The 25,197-nt window shown below is 40.6% G+C and overlaps 1 protein-coding gene across 1 annotated transcript; it reads right to left on the bottom strand.

The window, feature by feature from the left end:
* Positions 1-1,200: 1,200 nt before the first annotated feature.
* On the bottom strand, positions 1,201-13,936 carry LOC123242524 (V-set and transmembrane domain-containing protein 1-like). Its single transcript, XM_044670330.1, has 6 exons — positions 13,858-13,936; positions 9,322-9,627; positions 2,281-2,367; positions 1,641-1,713; positions 1,513-1,546; positions 1,201-1,332 (listed from the first exon to the last, which is right to left on the bottom strand). The coding sequence occupies exons 1-6, from the start codon at positions 13,934-13,936 to the stop codon at positions 1,201-1,203; spliced, it is 711 nt and encodes a 236-aa protein (XP_044526265.1).
* Positions 13,937-25,197: the final 11,261 nt, after the last annotated feature.

The raw sequence follows: 25,197 nt of genomic DNA, 5'->3' as shown, positions 1-25,197 counted from the left end.
CCTCACACCTACCAAATTGGCTAACATGACCAAAAAGGCAAATGATAAATGTTGGAGGGGATGTGAGAGAATTGAGGCACTAATGCACTGTTAGTAGAACTATGAACTGATTCAACCATTCTGGAGAGCAAAATGGAACTTCATTTGAAAAGCCACATGAAAGGGTATACCTACTCTTAACCAGCAATACTACTGGGTTTATGTCCCAAAGAGATCAAAGATAAGGGGACAGGACCTACCTGTACCAAAATATTTTAGCAGTTCCTTTTGTAGTGGCAAAGAATAGTAAACTGAGGAGTCATAAGGAAGGATGAACAAGTAGAATTCAGAGAAACCTGGAAAGACTTATATGACTTGATGTAAACTGAAGTGAGCGGAACAAGGAAAACCATGTATACAGTAACAGAAATATTTTACAGTGATCAACTGTGAAGGACTAAACCATTATCAGCAAAGCAAATCTCCAAGATAACCACTCATGATGAAAATGCTATCCATAGCCAAAGAAGGAACTATTGCAATCTGAGTGCGGACCAAAATATGCCATCTTCCACTATATATCCTTAATAAGATTTCTACTGTGTGTGTGATGTGTCTTCTATCATGACATGAGGAATATAGAAATATGTATTACATGAAAGCATAGGTATAACCTATTTCATATTATTCACTACCTCAAGGATGAGTGGAAGGAAAAAAGGGAGAAAAATCTAAATTTTAAAGTGTCAAAAACAATTGTCAAAAATTACTTCTACAAGTAACTGAAAGAACAAAAATAATTTTAAGAAAGTTAAACAATTATTTACTTCACTGTACCCATCCATAGAAAGAAAGAACAGCTAAAAAATCTAGCATACAAAGCAATATCCTGCTTTATGGGTACATGGTCTATTCACACCAGATGTTTAAAGCCATATTGTATTTTTGTAACTCTAAAGGCTTTTTTAAATTATTTTGAAGTTGTTGCTAAATCAGAGAAAAGTTATTGGCAGATATGTATTTGTAGATGGTATGTCATAGGTAAGAGGAGAGAAAGCTGAGGGACAGCTGTGCCCTCTCCACTGGGTACACCACATAGGGCAAACTGGTGAAGCACCTCTCTGGGACCATTTGCCAAACTTACACATTGGCTCCCGGGCCCTCTGGTTGAGGTTCATGCCTTTCTCTTTTCCAAATGATCCATGTGACTCTTCTTGTCCCTTAGCGCTTGCCTACAGTGCTATCGATGACATAATTTTGACATTTCTCATAGGCTGTTGGCTGCCCCCTACTCAGTGCCTTTATGTTCAACTGGCTGTATATCACTGCTTCATAATCTTCAGCCCCTGATGTCTGCAGGAAAAATACAAGGGTGAAGAATGATCGATAATTAGCACTGAGAGCCAAGAACAAGAAGCAATAGTGAATCTGAGATAAATAAATGGATGACACCAGAGGCAAGATCATATATGGGGAGGATGTTACTCCTTCCCAGTTATTTCCCACTTAGGGGATGGTAAGGAGAATACTCACCGATGGATCCGTCTCTGCTTGGCCACGACTATACCTGGCATGGAGAGAAGGCTCTGTCAGTTCTTGAAGTATCCAGTCAGGAGCCATGGATCTCTGCTCCACCCCCCATTTATTTCTAAAGCACTTACACTTGGTCTCCTCTTTGAGTATTCTGTGATTGATGGAAGCCCAATGCAGGGAAGATGTCATGAGCCAGGGATGCTATTAGACAAAGGGCCACGATAAGAAGGTCAGTCCGAAAGCCATGCTTATCCCCCTCTCCTCACCATGATAGCTTTCCACTGGGTAGGGTCTATAGTCACATAGTTGTATAATTAGAAAATCTTGAGCCCTTGGACTTCATCTCCCAGAATCCTTTCTCCCTTGGCCACATGCTTATTGTATATAATTGTGTGTGATCCCGCCCTCGCTTTTACTTTTGTCTTTTTATTTTTATTTGCCTTTTAATTCCTCTTACTTCAAGCTATTATTAATAAATCTTATTAAATATAATACTTGGAATATTTGGATATTAATTTTTAATCTTACATGGGGTAGGGGGTAGATAAACCAAGAGAGACTGAGGAGATGAGCTAAAAGTCCCTACCTCCTGGTAGGTTCCCTCTCTCTGGAAAGGAACAGATTTCAACAGTTTCATAAATGGAAAGAACTGCAGATTCTCTAGTAATAGCTCTTCATTTGACAGACGAGGAAACTGAGACCCCAATCCTCAGCCCATTGTTTATTCTCTTACCCACTGGGTGCTTCATATCCTTCTTCTGAACTCACCAATATAGGAGCGATGATAGAAGGCCAGTAGAAAGAGGAAGTTGAGAATGATGACACAGCTGAGAATGATAGTAACGGTTCCAGATTCTGAGTTTAGGGAGAAAATCCATTTTCAGGTTTCATTGTCCTGATGGGGTCATCCCCCTAATTCATATTCCCATACCCATTATCAGTTCTGTAGAATAAGTGCAGAGGAGACACGGTCTCCTTTCTCTGAGAGCTCTAACTTCTCCCCTAAGTCTTTTCTGACAGAAATATCCAACTTACCTAGAAAAAAGAATGGGTCATAAGGAAGGGATAAATATCTCTCAATAGGTAAGTATTCATGGCTAGGGAACTCTCTAAAACCCTGGAATAGCGGAGAGAGGAAAATCTCTAGTGTCTCCAATTCTCCTTATCCACAATGTTTTGAGTGAAGTCCTTGATGTTGATTCTGCTTTATTGAGGAAGTGGGAGAATATTCACCCTTAGAATTGACTGTCCTTCAGAAATACCCCCTCTCACCTTTCACTAGAAGCCAAAGGGTCGCTGGGCTCCTTCATGACTAGGCTGACAGAATCTGATTAATGGCAACAACTGCAGCTGGTAGTCACATAAATCTAGAGAAATTGAGACCCATTCTGGCTGGGATCAGAGGTCTCCAAGATTTCTTATCTCCTTCCTTGTACAGAGCAAACTTCATGCCCCAGATGGCCCCTGACAAGGGAGGATCAGAAGCCCACTTGGGGCCATGATTCTTTATAGCCAGGCTGAGAAGGAGAGTTTGAGGACAATGTGCCTGGAAGTTAAACCAAAAAAACAGCAACAGTAACTTTTTATTTCCTAAAAGGCTATGGTTTTCCATTATCTCCTCTTGAAGAATTCATGCTGCTCAGTCGTTTTTTTAGTAATTTGGGACTCTTTGTGGTCCCATTTTGGAATATTGAAATGGTTTGCCAGTTCCTTCTCCAATTCATTTTACAGATGAGGAAACTGAGGCAAACAGGATTAAGTGATTTTCCCAGAGTCACACATCTAATAAATGTCTGATATCAGATAGGAACTCTGGAAGATGATTCTTCCTGATTCCAGGCCCAACACTCTATCCACTGTGCCGCCTACCTGCCTCACTATGCTAGTTAGTTATCTTCTACTAAGATTTCCTCAGAACTTAAAATACCTTAAAAATACCCTGGAGAGACTATATTTTGAGATGGAGAAAGGAAATTTCCCATAGTAGAAAAATGTGAATTCAGAGAAACTAATTAGATCTCTATCCCAAAGACAAAGAAAAAGGACTTATTTGTACAGAATATGTATAGCAGCTCTTTCTGTGGCAGCAGAGAATTGGAAATTAAGGGGCTGATCATCAATTTGGGACTGGCTGAACAAGTGGTTGTATATGATTGTATTGGAATACTACTGTGCTATAAGAAATGATGAGCAGGAGGATTTCAGAAAAACCTGGAAGACCTGCATGAACTGATGGAGATTGAAGTGAGCAGACCAGAAACAGCAACATATTACAGTGATCAGCTATGAGTGGTTTAGCTACTCTCAGTTGTATGATGATCCAAGATAGTTCCAAAGGACTCATGATGAAAAAGACTATCCACCTCCAGGGAAAAAGCTTATAGAGTCTGAGTGCAGATCAAAGAATAGAGTTTTTCACTTTATAGTTTTCATATTTTTTTGTTTTTGTTTGAGGAGTCTTCTTCCACAGTACAACCAATATGGAAATACATAGGCCTGATCACACATGTATGACTTAGAACAAATTGCTTACGATCTCAGGGAGAGGGGAGGGAATGAAAGGAGAGAAGAAAAATTTGGAAAGCATTTTAGAAAACAAATATTAAAAATGATTATGTATCTATGATCTCTATGTTTCAACAATGGTATGGCTGGATCAAAGGGCAGGCAGTCTTTTATAGCCCTTTGAGCATAGTTCCAAATTGCCAGCCAGAATGGTTGGATCAGTTCACAACTCCACCAGCAATGCATTAATGTCCCAATTTTGCCACATCCCCTCCAGCATTCATTGCTCTCCCCTTCTTTCATTTTAGCCAATCTGCTAGGTGTGAGGTGATACCTTAGAGTTGTTTTGATATGCATTTCTCTAATTATTAGAGATTTAGTAGCCCAAAGAGATCATAGATAAACAGTCTTGTAGGAAAATATTTATAGCTGTGCTTTTTGTGGTGGCAAAAAACTGGAAAATGAGGGTATACCCTTCAATTGGGGAATGGCTGAACAAATTGTGGTATATGCGGGTGATGGAATACTCTTGTGCTAAAGGAATAATAAACTGGAGGAATTCCATGTGAATGGGAAAGACCTCCAGGAATTGATGCAGAGCGAAAGGAGCAGAGCCAGAAGAACATTGTACACAGAGACCAATACAATGTGGTAAAATCAAATGTAATGGACTTCTGTACTAGCAGCAATGCAATGACCCAGGACAATTCTGAGGGATTTATGGAAAAGATGCTACCCACAGTCAGAGGAAGGACTGCAGAAGTGGAAACAGAAGAAAAACAACTGCTTGAACACATGGGTTGATGAGGACATGATTGGGGATGTAGGCTCAAAACTACCACACCAATGCAACTATCAACAATTTGGAAATAGGTCTTGATCAATGACACATGTTAAAACCAGTGGAAATACACATCAGCCATGGGGGGTAGGGGGAAAGCTCAGGGGTGAAGGGGAAAGTAAGAGCATGAATTATGTAACCATGTTAACTTTTCTAAAAAATAAATACTAAAATTGTGTTTAAATAAATAAATACATGGAAATTATTATGTATAATTGGAAATATAAAATGCATGTTTTTAAAAGAAATGACAAGGGAGGTAGCTTCAGAAAACCCTAGGAAGACTTATATGAACTGACACAAGATAGACTGAGTAGAATCAGGAGATCGTTAGACACAGTAACAGAAATCTTGTAATAATGCTTAATTGTGAAAGACTTAGCTACTCTGATCAATACAATTATTCAAGACAATTCAGAAGGACTCATGGTGAAAATTGCTCTCCTCCTCCAGAGAGAAAACTGAGGAACTCAGGATGCAAATTGGACAATAGTTTTCTCACTTCCTTATTTTTCTTGTATTTTGTGACATGGCTAATATTGAAATATGTTTTGCATGGTTTCGCATCTATAACTGTATCATATTGCTTGCCTTCTCAGTGAGTGGGAAGCAGCTAGAAGGAAGGAGAGAATTTGGAAGACAAAAAATTTTTAATATTAAAATGAATAAATAGTAATTTTAAAACATTAAAAAATAAACCCAATTGCTATTATCATGATCATGTAAAAAGTACTGTTCACAGCTCCCTCTGAGAATACTTGACTCTGTATTGTTAAATGTTAAATACTGCCAAGCTGCCTCTGGGGAGGCCTCCCGAAAAAAGTCCCCTCCCTGCTTTTAGGGAATTAAGTTTGAGTAACCTGGCAAAGGTTGCATTTGCACCAGAAGTCTTCATCCTATCACTGCTTATGGACCTGACCCACATTTAAAGGGTGACATGAGGCTCCTGACCAGAGATCTCACTTCAATCAAACCCACACCTGAAACTTTAGGATTGTCTCACAAGTATGCAGAAGAAACTTTTAAGTTCTGCTTTTTTGTGATTGAGTCTGAGAGAACCACCACATTTTGCCCCATGGACCTTGTTGTGATTCTTTGGCAGCACTTAAAAGAGCAGCACTCAATTCTCCTTAAGAGTATAAAAGGGAATTCTTGGTTCTCTTTGAGTTCACACTTGTGAAAAGGAATCCTTTATTCTCTTTGTCTAGTTGGAGTTAACACTGATTAACAATAACTTTGAATCAACCCAAGCTTGAACTAGGTGGAAGAGCTCACAAACCACTTAGTGAATTCACATCCTACCTAGTGCTAGATGAGAAGCCAACAAGATACTTGGAGAGTTCCACCCTTTTTTCTAATTCAAACAGTCAGAAACTTGTTTACACCCTCAGAAAGTATGAACCCTTTTGATGAGCATTCACACCTCCAGAAGATGCTAACTGGTTCCCATAAACACTGCCCTCTAGGCAGTGCTAGATAAATTGGAAACTATGATTGGCCCCTGTGAAGAGGAGAGGAGATAAGAAGTCATCATAAAAGCCCTGAACTCAGTCTCAGGTGGGGGAGTCTAGTGGAGAGTGAAGTCCAAAGTCAGCTTCAAGAAGAAGGTCTGCTCAAAGAAGAAAGGGGCCTTAGGAGTCACCTTCAGCTCCAGTTATTGTTTTGACCTGCCTCTTAGAGGGATCATGGGTGAGTGGATAACTGGTTTTCCCTTCCTATCTTCTAGAGATAATTAAATTCTGATTAAAGATTTGCAAGTCCTGGCTGAGCCAAGCACTAGAACAGTATTTAGTTAGATAGACTAATGTCTTCTCCTTTTGTATTTCTCTACTTTCACTCTTTCCAATTCTTTTTTTTTAAAACCCTTGTACTTCGGTGTATTGTCTCATAGGTGGAAGATTGGTAAGGGTGGGCAATGGGGGTCAAGTGACTTGCCCAGAGTCACACAGCTGGGAAGTGGCTGAGGCTGGGTTTGAACCCAGGACCTCCTGTCTCTAGGCCTGACTCTCACTCCACTGAGCTACCCAGCTGCCCCCTTTCCAATTCTTTTATAAATAAAAGATTTATAATTTTCATATATTTAGCCAAACCATTAATTTTAACACTTACAAGAGGCAGAGACATTTCTGGAATTGGGGCTATGGATATATGTCACCATAATTTAAATAGCTAAGGGCAGGCAGGGGCACTGCATAGATGGGATACTTCCACTTTCACCTCCCCAATGTGAGCTGTGATACTTCCTCCAATTCCTCTGGTGAGGGAGGGGATGCTGATGAGCACAGAACTCAGCTCCAGCAGCAATGATTTCCCTGGGTGAAATAGAGTGCATGCCCCATCATGGAAAAGTCTCTGTCTGAGTTATTGCTTGAATTGTTTTAGGTCTTTCCAACAGCAGAGGAGGTCAGAGTGGAACGTGGCAGCAGCAACTCCCACAAGGCTTCCTGAACACAGAAGGACAATGGCATCCCAAGCCCCAACATCCTTCTACACAAAAGAACACAGAGGAACCTGCAATTTCAAGAAAGGGAGATTCCAGATAAAAGTCTTTCCTCCTACTAGAAGGGATGACAGTCAAGACCTGCCTAAGGAATTACCAGGTGTTGATTAGAGCAGAAGTCCCTTGGATCACTTCAGGTAGCTTGGGGCTACCTTAAGGGGATTGCTGCACATGTTTTAGGAAATGGATTGTTGGGGTGATCCTGCAACATGAGGTCACTATTGTTTTCTTAAAAGAGGTTAACCATGAAGTATTTGTGTTTTTCCATACTATGATACTTCTTTCTCCCATATTTCTATAAATGATTCTTCAAGATGGGTTCTGATTGAGGCATGCCAAAGGCTGTGAAGGGGCTCTGCCCATTAGGCCATTTCTCTCTTTAAGCTACAAATACTTTGATATGGACTAACGTTGAGTAAATGTCCAGAATTATATTTGTGCCTAAATTGAAAAGTTTCCTCTGCAGTATTTATATCTCCTTGGGCATGCCCATTAGCCAGGGATGTGCTCCAAATCTCTGTTCTCCTCCTCCTCTCTTTTTCCTCTCTTCCAACATCTCACTTGCTAATGTCATCACTTCCCAAAGGTTCAGTTATTAGCTCCATGCATGATAGGCCCCTGGGCTATTGGGATAGGCTCTAAGTTATTAGGTCCTAGGTAAAGATCCATAACACACTGAATAAGCCTACGTGACCTAGGATTGAGCTGAGACAGGTACAGACATGAACCAAGACATGCCTGGACCACTCTGGGCTTGTAGAGAAGACATCATCTGTATGTGTCATAATCCTCCAATCACAGCACAAGATTGTACCAATAGATCAATACCCTGACAGGAGGCATTGTTCCTCAAGGTTGTTCATCACTATCACCATTGCCTGTAACCATGATGTAATCATGTTGTAACCATGTGAATGGGGCCACAACCCAACTTCCTATGAATGTCATTACCCTCCTCAATAAACTTGCCACTGTCTATGTGATTTCCACCAGCCCTCCTGAGTCTGTCTGCATTCTTACCCCTGGAGACCCCCAAACCAGGTGGTTCTTGGTGGTCCCTGACACATGCACATAGTTGCCAGATGAATATTTCCAGCCCTGCTCTCTGTCTCCTAAACTATAGTTCTGTATCAAAGATTATCAAGGTAGCTTGGGGGGTAAGTCATAGATCTCTGATCTTGGAGTGAGAAAGATGACTTCAAATTCTGTCTTGAATACTTACTAACTATGAATTCCTGGGCAAGTCACATATCCTGCATGCCTCAGTTTCCTCCTCTGTAAAATAGGGAGAACAACACCCAGCTCCCAGAATTCTCATGAGGGTTAAATGAACTTCTAAAGCATTTTGCCAACCTGAAAGCACTTTAGAAATGTTATTCTTATTGTAGACACTGTGCTAAGAACTGAAGTCACCAAAAGCAAAGAAATAAACAAAAAGTGACGAGATCAAGGTTTTCCCTGGGGGACCAGCAACCAGGAATATAGTAAGCATAAAATCAATGCTTTTTTGGGTGCAATCCAGAGTTACCCCCTCCACATGGGCTCCCTCTCCTGCTAAGGTTACCCTACCACAGGGGGTCCTAAACTGGAGTCCTAAAATTTTTATGTATGTATGTATATAAACACATACATATACACATATATATGCACATACATAAATTTATATGTGTACGTATGTGTGTATATCTATATCTATAATTGTACATCTATATTCTGATCATTATAACAATTCATTTGATTTCCTTCACAACTCTTTTTATTGTGCTTTATAGACTTAAAAATCCTTATTCTGAGAAGGGGTCTCAGGGTTTCCCCAGACTGCCACAGACAACATGACACCACTAAGGGGAAGTACTTGTACCCTTGAACCAGCCCTGATCCTGTCCAGGGGGCTCCTTCCAAATCTCAAGCCATCCCTTCTTCCTCTCATTCCTCTATCCTGCAGAATGAAGCCACTTCTTACCATTCGGACAGATCTCCAGGGCACTGCTGGCCTCTGACTCTCTTTGTGGGTCCTGGGATCCAAAGTACTTGCACCTATAGTTCCCAGAATCCTGAGTTGACACCCACAGTAGGATGAAGTTAGCCCAGGACCCATGTGAAGTGAAGCTCTGCAAAGGCTGTGAATTCCCCTCCTTGAGCAGAAGGTATGTCCATTTCTGGAGAACTAAATCTTCAATGACTGGCTTCTTGCACTTGAGAGTCAGATTGTTCCCTGGGGACATGATACAGGCTGTCTCAAATGAGAGAGTGGGCTGGGGGAGAGAACCTGGAAGAAAGAAGACATTGTACACTCGGGTTCACATCCCAGTTCTGCTTAGAACTGTCTGAGTAACCTTGGACAAACTCCATTTCTTTCAGTCCCAATTTTGTCATCTATAGAATGACCTAATAATCTCTGGTCCCCTCCAAATCAATGAATCTCAAAGAGACATCTTCAGGTTAAATTTCAACTCACACCTTCTTTTTTCCTAGCATAGATGACTCAAGAGGGGAAATCATCTAATAAATCAACTGATCTAGACTCCCCCCCTTTCCTTTTAACCCTTGTGAACCACAGAAAGGATCAGTGTCTAAGCTAAGACTTTGGCTCAGAACATGTTTGAGAAGTCACCGGTCCCATCACTGACACTTACTTATTGCTGCTTCTGGACAGGCCTCGACCTTTCTAAGACTCATTTCCTCATCTCTACAATGATAATTTGAGATTTCAAAGCTGGATGACTGGAAGCTATTCTTTTTGTATCCTTAATGGAAATCTGAAAGTTAGGAATTTTTCTGAGGAAGAAGAAATCTGGATTAGTGTTTGCCAATTTTAAGACAATTAAATAAAACTATCAATAAGCACGTGGAAAGGTATTCTAAATTAGAGATTTGCTGATCAGAGAAATGCAAATTAAAATAACTCTGAGGTAACACCTTACACATAATGGACTGGCCAATATGTCAGTAAAGGAAAATAATAAATGTTGGAGGGGATGTGGCAAAATTGGGACACTAATGCACTGCTGGTGAAGTTGTAAATCAGTGGAAGCATTTTGGAGGGCAATTTGGAACAATGGGCAAAGGGCTTTAAAAGATTCCCATCCTTTGACCCAGCTTGTTGGGTTTGTATCCCAAACAGATAAGGGAAAAGACTTTTACAAAAAATATTTATAGTCCCACTTTATCTGGTGGCAAAAAATTGGAAAATGAGAGAGTGTCCATCGATTGGGGAACGGCTGAATAAACTGTGATATATGATGGTGTTGGAATATTATTGTGCTAAAAGGAATAATGAACTGGAGGAATTCCATGTGAACTGGAAAGTCCTCCAGGAATTGATGCAGAGTGAAAGGAGCAGAACCAGGAAAACATTGTACACAGAGACATTATGGCACAATCAAATGTAATAGATTTTTCTACTAGCAGCAATGCAATGATTCAGGACAATTCAGAGGAACTTAAGAGAAAGAACACTCTCCACATCCAGAGAAAGAACTGTGGGAACACAAATGCAAAAGAAAAAAACATATGATCAATAACATAGTGTGAAAGGGATATGATTAGGGTTTTGATTTTAAAAGATCACTCAACTGCAAATAGGAATGACGTGGAAATAGGTTTTGAACAATGATACATGAATAACCCAATGGAACTGCTTGTCAACTTTGGGAGGGGGAAGAAAAAAGCAGGGGTTGAGGAAATCATGAATCATGGAACCATCAAAAATATTCTAGATTTAAATTTTTTAATTTAAAAAAATTTAAAAAGAAGATTAAAGTCCAAGTAGTTCAAGAGACCCCATGAAAAAAACAGGGTAGGACTGGATATTGATCTGGAAGTTCCTGATGTTATACTCTAGAAGAGATGAAGCAATAACTGAGTATGGACAGAGAAGATAAAAGGCCCAGGGACAGAGACTCCAGGAATGCATTTATTTGTGGTCATAGTGGAGATTGTGATTTAACAAAGGAGACTAAGAAGAAATAGCCAAAGACCAGTGACTAAAACTCTGGAAGAGGAAGTATAAATGAGGAAAAGGAAGTCACCAGTGTTAAAAACTGAAGAAAGGTCAAGAAGGATGAGGAATGGGCAAAGGGAAAAGGTCATCTGATTTTCCACAGAAAGGGAAACTGGGCATTTTTAAGGGAATAGCTTTGAGTGACGAGGGCCAAAGACAGGCTGAGAAGTGAATGGCAAGAGAAGGACCTGAAAGAATATAAAGAACTTTTGATATATATTTAGCCACGACATGGAGGAAAGAAAAAAAGAGCCTAAGCCAAGGGTACATTTTTGTTCATATTCATTTATGGGGAGACTTGGGGAAGGGGAGTTGTTTTGTTCTCTTTTACAGATAGCAGGGAAGGAGCCAAAGGATAGGGAAAGAGACTGAAGGCTAAAATATGAGGAAGAGAACAATGATGAGAAAGAATTTGTTGGAGAAAGGTGGGAGGTCTTGCTGAGACGAGCAGAAAGACAGCAGAATAGGAGAGAATGTCTCTCCTGTATGGATCACCAATGGGCACATAAACTGATTGGGGAAAGAGTGATGAAACTGGTGAGCAAAAATAAATGGCTTTAAAATCACTGCTATTTGGGGCTATGAATTTGAAATCAGATGCCATCAGTTCAAATGCTAAGATTCACTTGTGATCAGAGGCAACTTAGCCTCAGGGGTTTTTTCTCTTCATCATTAAAATGAAAGATTAGTCAAGCCCAACCACCAGATCCACTTTAAGCTATAATCATTGCCCCTCTCATGTTATATTGCTGTGGCAATTCATGGAAGTCTTGTTATCTCTTGGATGCTTGCTCTTCTCCCCTGAAAAAACAGGAGGGTTGAAGGAGAGCAATGTACCAGTTCATCAACATACATGTATAAAGCACCTACTACAGATAGAGCTCTAAGCACTTATTAAGCACCTATTATGTGCCAAGTACTCACTAGGTCCTGGGGACTACAAAATAAAGCCTCTAATCTTTGCCCTCAGGGAATTTTCAGGCTTAGCAGGGTAGACTACAAGCATATGGATAAGTCTATGTAAAACACATAAAAATAAATAGAAACTAAACTTGGAGGGGCAGGTACTATTACTCAGTTGAGAGTGGATGGATAGAGGGGTTGACCTGGGATCATATATTTACACCAGGAAGAAGCATGAGAGGCCATTTCATCTATCTCCCTCAATTTCTGGATGGGAAAGGGTCTGAGACAGATTTGGGGATGTGTCCTGGTCTATAGAACCAATAAGTGTCAGAAGCAGGATTTGAACCTAATCCAAGTCCAGCACTCTTGTTACATGCAGAAAAGATCGAGAAGAGAGTTTTTCTTACTCACTGAACAGGTTAAAGGACAGAAGAAATATTTGGGGCCTCAGTGAGACAATGAAAAGTAGGATATTCTGGCATCTGAGGCAGGTGAGCAGAACATGGGGATGCCAAAGGGATGTCATCCCAAGAGGGGAAAGAAACAGAGGCCAATGGAGCACTGTACCAATACCAGCCTTGGATTTTAGTGATGAAAAACCATCTCAGTGAGGCCCCTGAGGCTCAGGACCTCCTTCTCCCCTTCATGTCTCAAGTACTTTCTCTTGACAAGAAGACTTGTCTTCTTCCCTGACATCTTCAGCTGCCATGTCTATGTTAGGGGTGCTCTGAGAAACACACTTTGCCAAGCTTAACGCATTATGCATATATGAATTTTTATTGTAACGTTGTATTAATATTATTAGCATCATTGATAGCTTTCCGGTTCACTGAACCACTATTAGGTAGTTCTCTAGTCATCATGGCAGCTAGAATTCTGAATTAGGACTTCCTGTACTCCTAAAAGGAAACTCATTCTCTAACCTGGATACAATTATCATGTGTTTAAATTCTCTGAAGAGACATTGCATCCACCATTGCTGGAGCCCTTGGTGCCAGAGAGTCACATTGGATCCCAGGTAACTACCTCCCACTCAATCAACTCCAGTGGCCCCATCAAATAGAAACTGTCTTTCTCATTTCTCAAAGAAGACACTCCATTTTCCATCTCCATGACTTTCTACTGGCTTTCCTCTATGTCTTTGCCTTCTAGAACCCCTGTTTTCTTCCAAGATTCATCTTGAGGGCCACATTCTGCAGGAGGTCAACCCCTCTATCCATCCACTCTCAACTGAATAATAGTACCTTCCCCTCCAAGTTTAGTTTCTATTTATTTTTATGTGTTTTACATAGACTTATCCATGTGCTTGTAGTCTACCCTGCTAAGCCCAGGAAGACAACAGACCTTTTCATGGCACAGGAAGAACTCAATGAAAGAAAAATATAGCCCCACAACTTTGACAGGTCCCCCCTCTGTCTTGTTTCCTGGCTCCTACAGTTTTTGGCCCCATGATCCTCTGGAAGTGACTTCTTCCAGTTCAGCAAAGTCACCTACTCAATCCTCACTCTTCTAGAGTGATGAATATCCCTGGCAGCGACTATCTACTCACCTAAGAGGAGAGAGAAGGGGAATTTGGGGGAAAAGACTCACCCTCCTGGGCTGGGATCTTCTGGCTCAAACAAAGTCCTATCAAAGAAAGCTCCATGTGAGTCAGATGCCAGAACAGCATCTGCCAACTCACCTCCCATCTTAACCCCCTATCATGAAAGATATTTAGCTTCTCTTTTTTTGCGGGAAGCCATCTGAAAAGCATGAACAGTCTGCTGTTTTCCCCCATAACTCTCTGCCCATGGGGCACCTCAAAACAATCCCATCACCACCCCTCCGAACTCCTCCATTTCTATTCCTATGCCAATTCACTCACCTAGATAGAGGAGACAGGAGAGTGTGGAGAGCATGATGCTGTCAAAGTCCTGTCCTCAGATAAATGATCTCAGTTGTGCAGAGGGAAGGAGGAGGGACAAAGGCTGGGGTTTGGGTCCAGGATGTGGTGGAAGGAGCTTCTGTCTCCACCCCCTAAAACCAGGTCCAACTGTTTCCCCTCATGAACTGGAGAAATAGGGAACATCTCACTCAAATGGACTTCTCTGTATCCTTCCCTGATCCCCATATCAGGAGGATGCCATGAAAGGTATTCATTCCCTGGCAATCACACTTTTCCCTAAATAGTCCCTATGGATCCTTTGGCACCCACAATTCTAGCATGTTGGGAAGAGACCCAGATTCAGTGGATGTCCACAGGAATGGAAGAGGAAAGACTATAAAGAGAAATTCTGTATAGAGAAGACTGATGGGATTCTTCATCTGATTCCATTTTAAACAAAACCTCTAACAAGTATTATTTTCAAGGTGCTATGCCCTGAGGTGGAGGGTAACAAGCATTTATTAAGTGCCTACTGTGTGCTACTATTATCCTGATTTAACAATTGAAGAATCTTTGGTAGGTGGAGATTAGGTCTCCTGCCCAGGGTTGTACATTTAGTAAGTGTATGAGGCCACATTTGAACATATGTCCATAACTCTATCCACTGTCCCATAAGCTCTCTAGTACCATTTTGATTTTACAAGATGATTCCCATAGAAGTAGACAATAATAGCAGAGAGGTAGGTTGGTGCCAGCTTTTGGAAAGACTTAAATACTTTTTTTTTAAACCCTTGTACTTCGGTGTATTGTCTCATAGGTGGAAGATTGGTAAGGGTGGGCAATGGGGGTCAAGTGACCTGCCCAGGGTCACACAGCTGGGAAGTGGCTGAGGCCGGGTTTGAACCTAGGACCTCCTATCTCTAGGCCTGACTCTCACTCCACTGAGCTACCCAGCTGCCCGTTAAATACTTTTCTAAAGAAGTACGAGTGAGGGAATAAGCAGATGATGGATGCAAGTGCAATAAAAGGCGTCAGTGGGACCTGGGCCTATTTCTCCCTCAGTGTCTCTGGGAAAACAAATGAAAAGAGCAGTAACCTCTACCCTCAAGGTCAGGAAATTCCTTTCTTTTAAAAATATTGATAGATTGTTTTATATCATTTTCATATCCAAATATATTCCCTCCTCACTCTAACCCCAAACCCAAGAGTCATTCCCCATCCAGTAATAAAGAAAAGAAACTCAGTAGGGGAGCAGCAAACTAATTAACCCATCAACCAAGGCTGATAGTATATTCCATGGTCCATAACCATAGGTGCTCACCTCTGAAACAAAGGCAGGAAAATGTGCTTTTTCATCCCCCCATACAGTCAAGCTTGGCCATGACAATTCCCCACTGTTCAGTATTTTGGTCCATTCTATTGAGATGGTTGTCATCATTGAGCATCTTGTTTCCTGGGTCTGATTCCTTTTATTTGGCAGCTATTAGTAGAGGTGGCCCCAGGCTTCCCTGAATTCTGTATATTCCTTTGTTTAATGGCCAGAAGCACAAAAAAAGGGCAGAAGGGTCCAGCAACAACTAGGGCAATGTTGTCACTACTATTAAAATAATAGATATTTGCTTGCTAGAAGAAGTTCAGTTTCTTATGCAATCCTCCTGAACAGTGAAATCAGGGTGTTTGTTAGCGATTTCTGGGTAAAAATCAAAATGAATTTATATATGTGGCTTCTTATAGCTATTCATGCACCATGATTTATTTAGTCTTTCCTTCAACCAGAGAGGATCATGTACTTTATTTCCAGTTCTTTACTCTTTTTTTAAGTGGATTTTTGCCTTTGGCTCTATATTCTTAACAATGAGATCACACATTTAGAGTTTGTAATTCTTCTTTGCAGAACTCTATGCCTTTCGCATTTACTAATTGGTGAATGTGTATGTGTGCTAATTCTCTTCATATTTTGGGTATCACACACTTATTAGAAATATCTAATAAATGGACTTGTTTTCCCATTCAAAAGCCCTTCTTACTTATTCTGGTTGTACTGATTTTAAGACAAGAGCACAATTTCTTGTTATTAAAATTATTTGTTTTATCCTTTACTATTAATTTTCTCCCTTTTTATATTTATTAACCTCTCTCCTAATTATACCTATAGAAGATGCCTGATATGATTCTCTATTATTTCTTAAAATAGTATGACCTTTAATATTCAAGCCATACATCTATTTTTGAGCTTTATGGTGATATGCGGTTTAAATTTTTTGACTAAACTGCTTTTTAACATTCCTAGCAGTCCTATCAAATGCATAAATCAGCCTTAAGTGATTTGTGTCCTTAAGCTGGATTTTGGAGACCAAATGGTTCTTATTCTCCTTAATTGAGTTTGTTTCACTAGTCTACTATTTTTCCAATTTTTTATGATTACCAAATACGTTTAATGAATTTTTCTTCTTAGGATAATATCAGACTGGAAAATGCTATTCTTTTATATTTTTACCATTTTACTATTTTCCACAATATTCTAAAGCTTTTGTCTGGAAACCAAAAATATATCAAACCAGTGAGAGACCTCCACAAGAGAAAGATCCTAGATTGTCACCCTCTATCACACTCCACCAATAACCATTAAAAGAAGCCTGGATTCTATGCCATCTGGGCAACCTTCAAGCAGCACTCAATAACTCTGGAACTCACCATCCAAGTCCCTCTCCAAGCCCTGCCCACTCCATCTCTAAGCCCAGCTCCTCACACTCATCCAGGTAATGGAGAAAGGTGAGAGTGAGGGCCATGATATACCAATAGCCAAATCCTTCTTGGATTGGTCTCAGCTAATTGAAAAGAAGGATGAAGCATAGCAGAGGGCTGGGCCCAGAATGCAGTGAATTTTATTTTTCACTAAACGGTTTTGAGCTAAAAACAAAAACAGAGAAGCCAGAAATGCTCAGAGAAAGGACACACAAAACAAGTAATACTTAACTTGCCAACCAATAATCACCAAAACAACCGATGGTATTACATAAATAAATGCTCTTGAAAGGGCTTCACACTTTAATGGCATGGTATTAGAAGATGATCACAGCATCATCCAATTGTTTCTTCTTCCTGCTTTTCCACAGGCATGAAAGCACTCAAAGAAGTCAAAGAAGTCAAAACCTGGGTGGATTAGAGCTGGCCAAATATGCTAGGAAGGTCAATCAAGGTTGTCCTGTGTTATAATGAATTTCTGGGACAAAATGGAGACCATTTTGAGTGACAAGATTGTCAGTTGGAGACCTCAGAATGTACCCAGATGCTGTGAGCCAGGGCCAAGAGTCAGTTGGGGCCAACCCTATAAATACTCATCATGCACAGCACAAGACAGCTCATTCTGGAGCAATCTCAGGAAGTTGGAGGTTTAAGAGAGAGAGGGTAAACCCTATACTTGCAATTCAACTGCCTTGCCTGAGAGAGCTAGAGAGCTATTATAACCATCATCAAAAGAGCTGAGAGAGAGAGCAGCACTACTGTCTTTCAAGAAGATCATCAACAGCCTTCCCTAATCTTTGGCTTGGCTCCAGCCAAGTCAAGCCAGATTAGTGAGAGGGTGAAGAATCTCCAGTCTCTATCTGATCCAGCAACCACTATAGCTTTGATCATTTATTTAGATAATCAGCAATAAGATTCCCAGACCCTCCATCCTTTCCCTTGTTCCTAACCCTGTTAAGGTAGAATTAAATATAGTTGTTTGTTACAAAGTACCTTTCCTGAGTGGTGAATTTGTCCAAAGCCCTTGGGAAGGGGGAGACAGTCACACAATCAGATCCACAGCGTTATCCAATCAGCTCACCAATAACCCATATCAATATTCATTCCAATCCTAGATTGAGGAACTAGAGAATTTGATTATATATACAACTTATCAGTGATTCCCTGCTTGGGCAGCTGTTAAAAGGAGATAGCTGACAGGCTCAGTCTAGCAAAGCCTGTCAGGTGGGGAGAGCCTTAGCCTTTCTGCCACTAGCACCCACACAGAAGTCTGTGGGTGAGTGAGAGTGTCTCTCTCTTGATTTCTCCCTCATTCTTTTAACACCTGCTTATTAGCTCTTCCTATTCAAAGACGATAAATTCATTCTTTGTGGGTTTAATGAAGATATTTTAGATTCACATTAAATAGAGAGTCTCATTTTACAATGTCCTTGAGAATTAAGACTCTGGAATAGATTTGCATATTCCATCTCTTCTTTATTTCATAGCAGACATACACAAAACACAATGATGGCTAGAATTATTCACACTATTGAATTATTCTCCCTAGGGATGCCCATTAGTTGAGGAATTGTTGAAGAAATTGTGACATATGATTGTGAAGAGTCTGAATACGGATAAAAGAATGGTATTTTTCATGCTATTTCGTTTGACCCTTTTTATTTTATCTGATTACTTCCTCTAAACAATGATGAAGATGGAAACCTGTTTTGCATGATCATTCATTTATAACACAGATCAATTTACTTAATTAGGGAGAAAGAGAAAGGGACAATTTGGATCTTATGAATTCAGGATATATATTTTGAAAATTGTCATTATATATGGGAAAATAAAATATTTTTTTAAATTACTCTATTCCATCTCTCTCTCTCTCTCTCTCTCTCTCTCTCTCTCTCTCTCTCTCTCTCTCTCTCTCCCTCCCTCCCTCCCTCCCTCAATCAGTCTATGCTTTTCTATCCCTCTCTGATTTTCTCTCTGTTTTTGCATCTTTCTTTGTATCCTTTGTCTGTATCTTTCTCGATCTGTCTTTCTTTCTATTTCTATGTCCCTCTCTATTTTTGTCTCTATCACTCACTGTCTGTCCTTCTCTGTGTCTCACTTTGTGCCTCTTTATCTCTTGCTCTCTGTTACTTTATTCTGTCTGTTTCTTTCTGCTTATTTGTCTCTCTGTGTTTCTGTCTCTGTCTGTCTGTCTCTCCCTGCCTCTTTCCCAAAGTTAGATGCATCTTGGATGTGACTGGCAAAAATTCTACCACTGAATCATCAATTCAACTTAGGTTGGTGATTTAAATAAAGACTCAGTGTAGTGCAGAGGTACAATTAACCCTGCAAAAGGCTAACTGCAGAATTTCTGGCAGTTGAGAGGGTTTAGAACCCTGACTAGAGGCAATTGATCCTGGAGGCTTGGTCAGAGGAGGAGGGCCAACTGAGCTCAGTCTTTGGGGCTGAAACCTGACCTTGATTCTGTGCCTTTTCTCTTGTGAATTTGTAGCTTAGCTAATTCCTCTGGATCTCCCTGACCTTCCCTATTCCAATCACCATTTCCTTTCCTAATTTCCTGTGGGTTTGGGAGAAGGGTGGATTTGAGTGGCAGCAATCAAACTTTGAAGACTTACTTTTCCCCATAGTCAAGTAGGGCTTACTCTTGATACAAATTTTCTCCTGATTCATTGTAATTTCCCTAACTTTAAAGGCAACAAAACCTCCTGGGACTGAGTGAGGGCAGACCCTTTCTCAGTCTCCCATTCCTGTGTCCCTCCCCCACCTGGAGCTTCTCCCTAGGTGGTTGTTAGAGAAACCTTGTATCCCTCTGTCCTTGACAATCAACCCTGAAACTTAATAAACCCTGTTGTTATTTAATCAAACCTTCTGCTAAATCATTGGTTGAATGATAAAAGAGGGATAAAGAGAGAAAGGAATAGTTTCTCTTTGGGTTCTGAGGGGAGCTGGAGGTGTCCATCTTGGAGGAAGTGGTGATCTCTAGACTTCCTCTGAGAAGCCCGTCTATTTCACAGACAGGGAAGAGCCTCGAGACTGTCTGTGTGAACCTGAGAAACTGACTAGAAAGCCCTCTAGTTAGTTTCAAACCATTTCTGGCTGGCCCCAACCTTTGTCTGTAGAAGTGCCCTTCCTACCTCAAGGGTTCAGTCTGTTTCCCTTCAGTGTCCTCTGTCTCAAGCGTGTGTACCCAGTCTGTGCCTCCCTGTTGCAGCTGCCTGCCCAATTACCTCATCATCTTCCCTTGCCGTTCATTATACTTCATCATCTTATATTTCCCTAAACTCATTCGTTTAGACCTGCACTGTGGTATGAATGAGATGAATAGAGAGAAGGGGACAAATATGAGAGAGATTGAGAGGGAAATGGCATAATATATATATTTGTATGTATAGATAGATAAATAGATATACAATAAACCACTAAAATTTAAAGTGGAAAAACATTAAAACATTTAGCTAGAAACCTGGGGTACAAACAGATAATTCAACAAAATAGATGCTAGAATTAGAAGGAAAATGAGTATTAACACATCAAAAAGATAACAAACTAATCAAAGTAAATGCTGTGTTCAAAGGAAATTGAGCCAATGTCCAATGAAACACAAAAATCATGTGGAATTTTAAGAAAGTATTGTACCACAGCAGAATGTTCAGCAATATTTCAAAAGATAAATGAAAAGCACAGGAGACAAAAAGGCAAAAAAGGTCACAATTCAAAGCCTTCAAAGCAGACATAAGTAGCAAATTTTTAAAGCATTTAAAATACATTGTTGAATATCTTCCTGGAAAGAAATATGTGATATTACTGTCAATCATCCATTCCTTACATTACATTTTGATACCCTCCAAATCTTTTATTTCCATGATACCCCAGTCTCAAGGAACTTATTCTATTCTTTGACTAAATGTTAAATGTTTCCTTCACTAGCTTTTCATTCCTTGGCGTATATTCTGTGATACAGAATGTTGTAAAAGTATGTAAAACCTTCTGAGTGGCCATATCCTCTCAACCCACAACTTCCTTTGGAAACACAATGGGAATAATATGAGGTTTTTTTTTTCACTTGACTAGCTATATAACCATAGCCTTATCTTACGTATTTTTAGGCCTCTGTACCTCCTGATAAAAAGTAAAGGGATTGCTTCAAATAATCTTTCATTCCCTTTCTAATCCAACACTCTATGAGTCACTCAGGACCTCACTCAATGTGAACCATCATAAGCCTGTTCTCTCTTACATTTTCTTCTTTGTAATCTCAATCTTCCTCTTCTGGCCCTCCTATTCTCTGGGACATATCCCCTCTGACACCTCACACCTTACTTCTCTTATAAGTATATGACATAAGATTATTCCTAATGTCATACTGTGTTTTTTTCAAATACAGCTTTTTCTAACATGTTTCCTCCCATCCTAGCTCTTACAATTTTTTTGGAAGGCTCACTACTCTCACCCTGAAGCAAAGAGTAGCTGTGGAATTGGGGATGAGGAACAACCCATTATCTTCCACCTCCTTAAAAGAAAGTTCCAGCAGGAAAGTTAAGGGCTCCACAGGGGCACCTCATGGAGTGTGCTGTGGCAGAAAATTGCAGATAGACGTGAGTCCTGACCCTTGTATCAATTAGGTACATGCACTTGGGCTGAACACTTCCCTTCTCAGGTTAACAGTTTTCTCAAGTGTAAAATGAACACACTGAGGACCTGGTCACTCGAAGGGGCTTTCCAGTTTGTCATTATAAAACAAATCAGGAGTTCCCCCTGTGGCTCAAATGGGTTCCTCCTTAGCATCAGATTACCCAATCAGCTAGTTTCTAGTTTCATTGCATCATTTTCGGGCTATGTGGGCTCAGAACCATGGAGGCCATGGAAATCTAAATGGTGGTTCAAATTTCTGCATGGCATGCTTTCCATCTCTGCTGTACATAGATGGGAATGTCTTTACCCTATGAAGATGATGTGAGGGAGGGTAATAATGGTTAGTTATAAACATCTGAATGGAAGGTATAAGGGAAAGAAATAAGGATTGCTCTTGGATCAAGAAGTACCATGGACAGAGGCCTCTTCTAATCCATACAGCCATTTAAACTTTTCCTGAAGAAAAAATGCATTAAACTTATATATACTGTGCATTTACTTACAAGTATATATGTTGTTTTCCCCAAGACAATGTAAACTCCTTGAGGGCAGGAACTATTTCATTCAGACCTAGATTGCCTCCAGATAACTGTGCAGTGATTTTACAGTCTCTGAGGTTCTCCTTACAACAAAGGACTTGCTTTTGATATCAGTATTCTACCATGCCTCTGTGGCTCAAACTCTCCTTCCTTATGTTAGACTCCAGGCTTCCCTGGTTTCCTACAAGTTCAACCTGAAATTCCAGCTTCCTCATGAAACCTTTTCTGATGCCCTTTTCTGCTAGTTACCTTCCCTCTGAGATTATCTCCACTTTCTTCTTTCAGTAACACTTTTGTACATGTTTGCTTGTACGAAATCTGCCTCACTGGACTGTGAGCTCCATTGCTGCCAGGGACTGGGTTTTTTTACCTTTTCAGTCTTCAGGACAGTGTCTGGCACACAGGAAGCTTAATGAATTCTTGTTGACTTGACTTAACTTTGAATAATGGGATATTTGGGGCCTAGAAATACAGTGCCTTAGGAACAACAAGAAGGCCAGTGTCTCTGGAACACAGAGCATGGGAGGGACAAGGGATAAGAAGATTGGAAAGGCATGGAGTACAGGGTGTGGACTTTGAATGCCATTCACAACACATAACTGCTTATATATAATGTTAAAATTAAATAGATGTCACCCAGCTATCTGAATTAACTACTGTCTATATGGGGTGGAGGACAAAGGGTACTATAGCCCTGGTGACCATGTCAGTCATGAGCTCTAACAAAATGTATACATCTACATACAGCTGCATATAGGCTTGCGTGTGTATCTATATATCTTTCTATTTATCTCTCTGTAGTTCATCTCTATCATCTATCAATATCATATAGAAAAGTGGGTGGGATTGCTGGTCCCCTTAAATCTTTCCTTTCCCTCCTTGAACAAAGCCAACCTCCTACCCTATGATGGCACATGGCATTTGAGTGCCACCTTTTCCTTGGTGACAATGACTGGTCCAAGACAGGCTGAGAGGGAAAGTTAAGGGAGTGAATTGTGTTTGGACAACAAAGCATGAATCAAAGGCTAAAGTCACCCATTGGCCCGCCAAGGCAATAAGAGCCAGAATGTCCCAGAGGAAGAATTCTTAGTTCATCCTCTCTACCTCTACCTCCACCTTGCTCCAGCCTCTATCTCATTGTCCTCTCAGGAATCCCACCATAAAATGGACAGGTGCTAATATTCATACCTGATTTTGCTAGAGTCCCTTGGGAGCTGAATGTGGTTCTCCCTTCATTCCTGTCCCCTGGAAACACTTGTCATAGGACATTAGCAGAGATGGCCTTCCTTCATATCCCTACCATTCCCAGCAGAGGCCACTGACTCTATCCTCCCATGATATTCATAGAAATCTCTCATACAACCCCCTCTGGACCTCCTCTGTCTCCCTCCATCCTGTTCTGTGGGGCTTCTATTTACCAGTCACAAGACCTCCAGGGTTCCCCTAATTATAATCCCATCTATGAGGTCACCTCCTCAGAGCAAATGCAGCTGGAGCTACCATTGCCTATATCTTCACAGATAGGAAAGGGAAGCCATTGGCTTCTGCTATGATCTTATAGAACATCAGGGATTCCCATTCCCATTTAGCAAGGCAAATTTCATCCTCCAGAGGGACAAATAGAATGACTGCTGGCACTTGAAGGTTGTGTCTTCTGCTTCCTCACCTCCTCCTTGGACCACTACAGAGTCTGACCAAACTCAGGGGAAGGAATTGGGAATGGCTCCTATGAAAGAAAGATCACTGGATTAGGAGTAGGGGTCAAGTGAATGAATTTGAGACTCTGGATAAGTCACTTAACTTCTCTCAATCTATAGAATGCTTTATGAACCTAAGAAGGCTGTATAGATCCTAGATATTATCATCATTATTATCCAACTGCCAAAGCGGCCCATGACACACAAAAAGGTTCAGGACTCCCTGCCTTCATGATACCAAAATCTAGGCAGGAGAAGATTACAAAATGATATGATTGTTCTATTAGCTGACCAACCTGGAGCCTGGTAATAGAGTCAGAAGACTGGACTGGAAGTGGGCACCAAGGCAATCTTGCATCTGGGTTAGTGATGGATTTGGGGCATTTGAGATCTTGAAAATAACCTGGGTCTCGAAGTTTTCCTTTTCTACTCAGGAGTTAGCCTGTCTAGTAGGACTAGACCTTACCAGCATTCAAAGATTATGCACTGGTGAATGAACTCAATCCTTATTCCTATAGCCCCCACTCACGTGCTCAGCAAATGAGGGTTGGGGCCACAGAGAGGGGCCACAAAGATGATACCAGCATCAAGATAACAATTATTTAGTAATATAGCGATTAGGAGTAATTATTATTAACCAAGAGAGCAAGTTTAGCCAAGTGCCTGCCACTCCCTCCTGGGGATGGGGAAGGGGCAGCTTCAACCTGACAATTCAGGGCTTCCCATACTTATCCAAATGAGTATTACCCTTCCTGCCTTCCCTTTTCCTTTCCTTCTTCATTAATATAAGTTTGACCTTCAATATCTGTGACTGGGAATTATTTGAAGATATTCACTGCTCATTCGGGCCATCTAGCTTGAATCCTTTCAGCTGTCTGCTTAAGAAGATCAAATCCATGTCTGTCCACAACATAAAGATAACTAGTTACTACTCAGCCCTCTATCAGACATGGGGGGAATATAAATTAAAGAAAGGGGAACATCATTCAGCAGAAACTTACTTGAAGAACCTCAGCCTGCCTCTATTTTCCAACTGAAATCAACTGCTTGGGGGGAAGAGTTTGAGAGCCAGGAGTGTCCAACCCCCTCCCTTCTCACTGGAGCCTGTCAGTGTGTGAGGAGAGTGTCTTGGAGATCTCTGGCCCTGGCCTAATTATCAGCTTCCCCCAAATTATCTGTTATTACCAACATTACAGACCCTGGGCAAGTCACTTGACCCCCATTGCCTACCCTTACCACTCTTCTGCCTGGGAGCCAATACGCAGTATTGACTCCAAGATGGAAGGTAAGGGTTTGAAAAAAAATTGAGTCCTTCGAGGTTATCTTAGAAACTTGTTTTGTGGTAATAATAAGACCTCCTTCTTTTATATTTTTATTTTTTATATATTTGTATATTTTTATTATTTTATTTTATAATTTTATATTTATATTTTCTTCATTAATTCCCTTT

Source organism: Gracilinanus agilis, chromosome 3 (assembly GCF_016433145.1).
Source record: "Gracilinanus agilis isolate LMUSP501 chromosome 3, AgileGrace, whole genome shotgun sequence".
NCBI lineage: Eukaryota > Metazoa > Chordata > Mammalia > Didelphimorphia > Didelphidae > Gracilinanus > Gracilinanus agilis.
Note: the sequence above shows the minus strand (reverse complement) of the source record. Positions and strands in the feature narration are given on the sequence as shown.

What these genes read in the sequence shown, in the direction of transcription:
- LOC123242524 (XM_044670330.1), bottom strand. Translation starts at nt 13,936, where the DNA reads ATGCTGTTCTGGCATCTGACTCACATGGAGCTTTCTTTGATAGGACTT. An exon ending in GAAGATCCCAGCCCAGGAGG is followed by an intron (nt 9,628 to 13,857) that starts GTGAGTCTTTTC and finishes TCTTTCTTCCAG; the next exon opens with GTTCTCTCCCCCAGCCCACT. An exon ending in CCTGGAGATCTGTCCGAATG is followed by an intron (nt 2,368 to 9,321) that starts GTAAGAAGTGGC and finishes CCCTAAACTCAG; the next exon opens with AATCTGGAACCGTTACTATC.